This window comes from Papilio polytes, unplaced genomic scaffold (genome assembly GCF_000836215.1).
Source record: "Papilio polytes unplaced genomic scaffold, Ppol_1.0 DF822178.1, whole genome shotgun sequence".
Taxonomy (NCBI): Eukaryota; Metazoa; Arthropoda; class Insecta; order Lepidoptera; family Papilionidae; genus Papilio; species Papilio polytes.
In genome coordinates this window covers 5,059,353-5,068,065 of record NW_013527026.1, presented here as the reverse complement: position 1 = coordinate 5,068,065, position 8,713 = coordinate 5,059,353, and the positions used below count along the sequence as shown (strand labels likewise).

The window sequence follows — 8,713 nt, the reverse complement described above, 5'->3', positions numbered from 1 at the left end:
CTAAAACAATTCAATCGTGGTAAGAAACCCGCATCTTACGAACATTATATTTGTAAAAACCACGACAGTTTAAAGTTATATGTCTCTAGATTCGTTAAGCTATTTGTAGATAGGAGATATGTAGTAACAAACATCCATCCAACCAAAGTTTTATTCATATTTACCTCTATATTACAGACAAAATATTCAGAGAACTCAAAGAGTTGTATCTGAAAAAATTGACAACTTCAAATATCAATTAAACATAAATGCGACATGTTTAAAAACATGTGAAATTTATATATAAATGTTATTAATAAACTACCTTTCGCCCGCGATTCCTTCCGCGTGAAATTAACATAAAAGTAAGTAGCCTATGTGTTCTTCCAAAGTATGCTCTACATCTATTCGAAATGATATCCAAATCCGATCAGCAGTTTAGGCTACAAACTGTAATAAATATCCATCCATCCATCTATAGATCTAAACTCTTACATTTTTATTATTAGTAAGAACATGGGATATCTTCTCTATTCGCATATTTCGCATTTTAAATATTTCAATGTGAATAAAAATACAAAAGCTTCGTGGTACTTTAAATAATTATAAAAAGTAAAAGTTTAGATCATCATCATCCACTTGCCCTTATCCCTTATGGAGGGTCGGCACAGTATGTGCTGCTCCATACATCTCTATCAGCCGTCATATCTGAATCCACTCCTTTCTTAAGCATATCCCCTTTCACACAATCCATCCATACTTTCTTCGGTCTTCCTCTTCCTTTGTAGCCATCCACATTCAATCTTAACACTTTCTGGTTTATGTCCTTATCATTTCGTCGTATATCTATAAAAAAGTAAAAGTTTAGATACCGTTTTATTTAACTGACCTCAAGAAATGCGAAGTCTTATTCTTTTTTCATAATTCCTATATCTTACTACGATCGGAGAAAGTAGTATTGTTTCATTATCGAAGCAGAAGTTAAAAGATTTTGCAACTACCTCTATTTCTTAATATAATAATATTATTTCTATTGATAATATTTATTTGGAAATCGTATAATATACTGTTAGTATATTTTGTGATAATACAAGCAGGAACAAAAATGTCTAGATTAAGTTTTCTGATTATAACTACCTTTGTCAGTAGAATTTCGTAAATTTTATTCATGTTTTTAGATGATTTTAACGTCATTTTTCAATGATTCGTTTAATAAGTAAATTAATTGATTTATTTTTTAATCAAATGATGTGTTAGTAAAGCTTCTCTTTGAAGTATCGATTGCATTTGTTTTAAAACGCCAACAACGTATCTGTTCATTTGATATTGCAGATGTCCATCGTCCATGATTTACTAAGAATTGGAACTACATAGATTCAAGTGTACGAATAGTATTTTTTTTAATAAGTAGACCATCGCACTCACTGAACATTTACTTTTGAGTTTGCAAGCATTACGTTTAGTAGTTTAGTTATTGGTTAATAAAAATTATATACAAATAACTTTTGTTAACGACTACGTCCGCATTGAATTAAAAACTAATATTATAGTAAATATAGTCTATATCACATGGGAATAATGTAGTTTGCGAACAGTGGAAGAATTTTTGAAATCGGTTCTGTAGTTTTGAAGCTTATTCATTACAAACAAACAAATCTTTCATCTTTACAACATTTCTAATATACCTATAAAATTCAGGATCCACGCTTCTTAATATTGGTTCTCCTAAGCGGAAAAAAAGACATAAAATTATTACATTATCATCTTTGTAACTTAAATAAAACAGAAAAGACATTTTTTTTGTAGAATTAATTTACCTTAAAAAATTTACGTTCATGCATTTCACAATACCATTACCTTTTTTACTGCAAAAACTTATTAAAGCAAACAAACAATGTTTTATTGACAAACAGTTAATCCGATTATTCAACATTGAATTCGATTCGATAACAAAAATGTTACAATAACACATTTAGTAACACTTTCTTCAAACAAATTCAAGTGAAATTCCCACTTTTTATTCTCAATTCAACTTATTTGAAACTAGCGGCATTTTACTGCATTGCTCTTTTTAACAATCCCATCTATTCTTGTTCGATTTTTCCACTTCGTTTGCTATAAAATAAACTAACACCGTTCAAATTGCATCAGTCAACTTCGAACATCGATGGAAATGTATCAAAATTGAACAATAAGAGTGAAGTGATAACCATGTTTAAAAGTTTCCTGGCAACTGCAGCCTTTGTGCTATGTGTGTACCGTATAAACTGTTCTATAGAAGGAACTACGTCAAATGAAATTCAAACAGAAAAGACGAACACAAGCGAAAGAACTGGAAGATCATTAAATAAAGAATGCAATAATAGTTTGAACGCAAAATGTATAAAAATCCACGTACTGTCGTTCTTGGAAGATCTAAGTTCGAGGGATGAGTTAACATTGTTACCAGGATTGAGTATTGTAAAAGAGAACTACACATCGAATACGAGTCCTGAAGAAATGGCGGCGGAGTTATCCCGTCAATTCCCTGGAAAACCAGAGGAGAAATTAAATCGGTTTCTGATTTACCGTTTGCAGGATTATTTGGATGGTCACTCTTTGAGGTATAAGTTACTGGATCCGAAGACTTCGCAGGAGGCGTTGGATATGGCTAATGGGGAAGAGTCAGTGGGGAGGAAAGGAGGTGGAGGAGGTTTGGGAGGTGGCGGCAAAGGAGGTGGCGGTGGTGCTTTACTCGCTGCTGCTTTAATGATGAAAGGTAGGTATAGTTTGAAAGTAGTAAAACTATTTTGATAAAGTTAAAATAAATAGAAAGTGTTTATCAAATGTTACTAATCTTAGATTGTAATGATTTTGTCAAAAGTGTGTTTTTGTATATAGGAATATAATAACCAAAAACATGTAGAAGTATTGAGAACCTTCTCTGAGAAGTTAAATATGGATTTATGAAAAATTTAATGAGCCACTTTTGCTACATTCGCTGGCCTTGGCCATGTAACTACAACGATCTAGTTTATAAAATGTATTATAATTTAAAAAAAACAATGTGATTTTTACACCACTTTTGTGACACGCCTGATGAAAAATTTCGGCAATTCTTTCAAAGCTAGTTTACATTTCCGTTATATCTGTAATTTGTAGTTACAATAAATGATCGTTTACTTATATTTTTCTTGTTTTCAGGTGCTTTAGGTGCTGCTGCTTTGGGGGCGTTAGCATTACTAGCTGGGAAAGCACTTATGACAGCCTTAATGTCACTTCTGTTATCAGCGTTGGTAGGATTAAAAGGTGGCGGTGGTCACAAATCCACTACTTACGAGATCATCACCAAACCAGAGGTCTCTCATCACCATTCCCACAGTCATGAGGAACATCACGAACATGAACACGGTCACCACGGTGGTTATAGACGTGCTTATGACGCTGATTATAACAGCTACATGCCTTACGATAATGTAAGCTAAGTACCAAGATTTCGGTCGGAGTATAAAATTGTTGTTTAAATATTCTTGATGGTATTGTATTTTAAATAAATTATTTCAAACGTAAAGAATTATTCAAATGCTAGGCATTTGTTTATTGAAGTGAATTGTTAATTTTTACAACGTAGTTTTATATAAAATTTTACTCTTAAGTTATTTATTGTATTTATAGTGTTATTTATAATCTAAGATACTAAAATAATCATATTAGATTATATGTGATTTTCATTTGTAAATATGTTCAGAACTTATACCAAAAATCTTTCTTTATAATGTTTTATTTAGCTTTTTATTTTGCTTTTTATGACATTATATTTTATTTTATTATCTACTCTTATTTATATGCACGATACTTCTTTGCCCACCGTATATTTTTTTTATTTTTATTTTCATATTGCAGTATGCGTAACTGTGATAATATATGCTTTTTAATTAATTTAAATAAAATATGTATTTGCACATGTAAAATACTGTAAGAGTATATTATAAAAAAATTAAATAAACGTATTTTCAAGTGATGTGTTGACTTTTTTAAACCAATTCATATAAAAAAGAAAATCTATCGAACCTTGAGGAGTAAATAAATTGGAAACACCGTCCTACGAAAGGGACAAAAATTACAATCCAATAACAGAAGCAAGATTGATATCTGTATTCTGTACTAATATGATAAAGAGTAAACATTTGTATTTGTATTAATAACTCCAAAACTACTGGGTCGATTTTAAAAATTCTTTTACGATAAAAAAGCTAAGATACCTATTTTTTTCTTCAATCTCACACGGACGAAGCCACGAGCAACAACTAGTCCACCTATACTAATATAATAAAGCGTAAACACGCATTACTTTGTGGCGTAGAATGTCAGCAACCAGAGAATGTTTTTGAATAATTATTTCTTTAATAAAAAGCCCTATATTTACGTCACGCTTTAGGCTATATAAATTGAAGAACCTTCATCTGGAAGAGGGACCTAAACTACAAGCTGCCAATATTAAGTAAGCAAGGTTATTATGGTAATGGTTATTTTTATGCTATTGACAATTTGACAAATGTAAACAAAAAAATAAAGTTTTTATAATTCCATGCGGATAAAGCCGCATAGGAACAGCTATTTAAAAATAAAAAGAAAGATTATAACGGAACATCTCATATACCACATGTTATAAATATCCGCTATGGAATTCTCAGAGTGAAAGATTGTATTGATAAAACGCTTTCAGTTCATTATAATGATGATAAGCGAGCTGGATAATCTTTTGGAAAGTATACTGTAATACACATTAGCTACTCGTATATCAGACGATCTGTGTGCGAGGAAATCGCATACCGATTTATCTACACGCTTATGGTTAGCAGTAGATTTTTCCTAAAGAATCACTAATTCAAGATATTGTTATAAGTTTTAATAAATGTTTTAGCAATAGAAACGTGGACTTTCTGCCTTTTTATTCTATCGTAGATAATAAATTTATTTCGATTTAAATTGTCTAATTTAAATTAATATTTTAGAATAAAATTGTTTGTATTATTTGATTTACAAATAAATTATGTGGTTCTCTTAAAATTACTTATTAATTTCTTTTAAAATAAAAACATCTCACAACAATCTTGTGAACATTTTGTATAATTCTAATTTACCCCTGTCCAAAAATAATAGCAATTATAACGTTTTAAAAAATAGCTTAAAAATTTCGAAGGTTCATATTGACTTGACTAAAATAGTGTTAATTTCAATTGGAAAGATCTTTGTTTTAATACCTTAATTAAAACCAAGATCTTAGTGAAATGATTATCAGAGTAACGAAATGTCTGTAACAGTTTTAAAGATAGGCAACGCAAAGCCTTGCAATGTACAATAGGAAATACCAATGCGATGGACAGCGGTGGCTTCACATTTCGGCGACATCAAGAGAACGCGTGCTCGTTTCCAAGTTTTAATATTAAAATGCACCATCTATCGACAAATTGTTGAACTTTGTAGAATCAGAACAGCTGTCATATTAAAACTAAAACATTTTTTCAAATTTGCACGATAGATGGCACTATTAGAAGTTAACATAAATTTTGAACAAAATTTAAAATAATCGAATTGTTTTAAACAATAAATAATGGTCTGAATAATGAAGAAAGATTGTTTTATATACAAAAATTGATAATTTATGCTTTCTTATAATCCCTGGATTTTAAGCATTATATCATTTCTGTTAGGCATACAATTATAGACAAAACAATAAAATAAAACTAAAAACTAAAAAATTTTTGTTCCGATTTTTAAATTTTGTATTTATATAGTGTAATTACAAAGTTTTACTAACATCCGATATGGTCTAGTGGCTAGGATACCTGGCTCTCACCCAGGAGGCTCGGGTTCGATTCCCGGTATCGGAAATCTTTTTGCCTTTTTTTTTTTAATTCTACAAAAAGCTTCAATTGTTTCGTTAAAGCACAATTCTATCGATATGATTTTTTTTAAAATAAATATGAAATACAAATTCCAATAACACACAATGGCTGACTTTATATATTATATTAGTATAAGAAACTTAATTAGAAATAATTTAACTAATACTCAATATTAAAAAGATTTTAACTTATCAGAATGGCTTCATCTTCAAATCCTTATCCTTCAGATAACTCTATCATCCGTCATCTGTCATCACTCTCTTCTTGAACAACTCCTTCAATACAATCCATATCTTTCCAGGTCTATGTTTAATGGATTATGAGGAAAAATTAAGAACTAGGTCAAGGGCTGTATGTAATTATTGTCAGACGGATCTCGGAAAATGCCATCTAAACTTGACTCATTTATAGTGACCGCGTGTTTACTAGCTGTCGCTTTCAAAAGGCCCGGTCGCACTGTTTTAGAAGTTAAACTAGATTTAACTTAGATTAAATGAAAAATCAATTTTTCACATCATCATCATCACCAGCTCACTATAGGTCCTAACCGAGGGGCTCAGAGCCTACCTTAAGTATGGGGTGACTAGGCCATAGTCAACCATGCTGGCCCACGGCGGGTTGGGTTCTTCCTTTTTAATAAGTATATATGTTAACGGAAATGTATGAAATCCGTCATTGTACACAATTCCTAGGCAATGTATAACTCCTAAAATCGCTTGGATTTATAAAAAAACCACAAATGCTATGTAACACTTTCATTCATAAAAAACATTGTTTTCATACCTTGCTTATTGCGATTTTGGAATTCCACACAATTTCTAGGAAATTTGTAATTATCAGGATATGTGTGTATTTTAAAATCTTTGAAACATTTTACACATAGACAAAACAGCTCCGAAATTATTTACTTTTCCTAGACAAAGTATAAAATTCCTAATTATCACACATTTCCGGTAACATATATACTACTAACTTTTGCTTGCAACTTTTCCCGCGTGTAATTATTTAAAAAAACTATAATAAATATAGCCTATGTTACTGACTGATAACGTAGCTTTTTAATGGTGAAAGAATTTTTGAAAGCGGCCCAGAAACTTTTAAGTTATTTTGATACATACAAAATACAATTCTTTAATCTTTATATTTTCTAGTTAAAAAGTATAGATTATTCCCTTTTCAAAGATTCTTCGGAGACATATCATCTTTGCATTTTCCTCTAAATCCTGTATTCAAGAGGTAATTTTTTTTAATAAGAATCATAAGTAACTACTATATTGCTTTGCGACTTATTTCAACTGCTAATATTGTACAAAACATACTATCTTCCATTTATAGTTAAACTTTCGTTTAACAATACGGTGGAAATCGGCTTGCACATTCGGTCAAAGACCTAGATCTTCAACTGGCTCTTGAACACGGTTTGGCAAATGATAGGGATGTCCCTAACAAACTCTCGATATCGATAATTTTACATTTACAGATATTCTTCATAAAAAAATTATATTGAACGTGAATACCTGGCTAAAAATGTATTACATACTAGCATTTACCCGCAACTCGTAGTAAAGTAGTAAAGTAATAAATTAATAAGTAAAGAACTTAAAAAGGAAATTTAAACGGAATAATTCTTCATGTAGAGTTCATATTTTTAACTTTTTTTTTCAATTTCATTAAGCACAGGAAAATTAGCCAAAGAGATATACTTTTAAAAAAATCTTAATCTATCTTTATATATGCTATACTATATCTATACTATTATAATAAAGCGTAAACACACACTACTTTGTTGCGTAAGATGTCAGCAATCACTTCATATTTTTTAATAATCCTTTCTTTAATAAAAAGCCCTAAACTTACGACACGCTTTAGGCTACATTTCTTCCCGCTATTTAACTTAGGGGATAAATCAATTGGAAAAATACCTTCATGTAGGAAAGAGAACATAAACTACAAACTGACAACATCAAGTAAGCAAGGTTGCCATGGTTTGTCATCATATTATGTCATTTTGACATTTGCAATTGATAATTTGACAAATATAAGCAATGAAATAAAAAAAATAATGTCATACGGATGAATCCGCACGGGGACAGCTAGTTATCGATAAGAAAACCACCCATCCCCAGAGTTTCCAAGAGGTGCGACAGAGAGGCCCACCTTTCATCGCCCCTCTTACAACTTACCTCATCTAACTTAGTAACTTACCCGATAGCTCGGACGGAGCATGTGTTTCAAGATTAACTTAACTTGACCTCTAATTATAGCCTACATACGCGTGTAAACAATAACATTACTTTTTTTTCTATTTTTTTAATTTGTGGTTTTGTGTTTTTTTTCTGGAAGGCAAGGATAAAGGTAATTATAATTATTTATTGATTGATTATCACAATAATTTCTTAGAAACCTGTAAGCAGCCGTGTTTTATCTAGGTTGAATATATTTCTTATTAATATATGGAAGTTTCTCTTTAACATTAATGGTATATTTATATTATATTAATACTAGCTTTCGCCCGCGACTCCGTCCGCATGGAATTAAAAAACAAAAGTGAGTAGCCTATGTGTTCTTCCAGACTATCCTCTACATCTATGCCAAATTTCATCGAAATCCGTTCAGACGTTTAGGCTACAAACTCTAACAAATATCCATCCATCTATCCATCCATCCATCTAAACTTTCGCATTTATAATATTAGTATGATTATATTACTTAGACGTTATTATTATTAAAATTTATTATTTGATGTTTTACTATTTTTATGACGAATAATATTTTTATAAGAGTTGTATTTAGCATGTTCTTCCACATCTCTAGCAGGAAACGGATTTGGGCGGCAGGGGGGGGGG

General features: G+C 30.7%; 2 protein-coding genes and 1 non-coding gene across 3 annotated transcripts in view; all 3 read left to right on the top strand.

Moving 5' to 3' along the window:
• Positions 1-2,190: 2,190 nt before the first annotated feature.
• LOC106106444 lies at positions 2,191-3,443 on the top strand. Its single transcript, XM_013287022.1, has 2 exons — positions 2,191-2,737; positions 3,163-3,443. Exons 1-2 carry the CDS (start codon positions 2,191-2,193, stop codon positions 3,441-3,443), a joined length of 828 nt encoding a protein of 275 aa, XP_013142476.1.
• A 2,337-nt stretch (positions 3,444-5,780) lies between these two features.
• Positions 5,781-5,852, top strand: Trnae-cuc. The gene has a single exon. It is a non-coding gene; the product is annotated as a tRNA-Glu (tRNA).
• Positions 5,853-8,051: 2,199 nt separating this feature from the next.
• The window catches only part of LOC106106493, a 25,057-nt gene continuing 24,395 nt past the window's right edge, over positions 8,052-8,713 (top strand). Inside the window, exon 1 of the mRNA XM_013287075.1 lies at positions 8,052-8,222. The gene's annotated coding sequence lies outside the window, so the exon portion shown is untranslated. The remainder of the gene's footprint in view (positions 8,223-8,713) is intronic.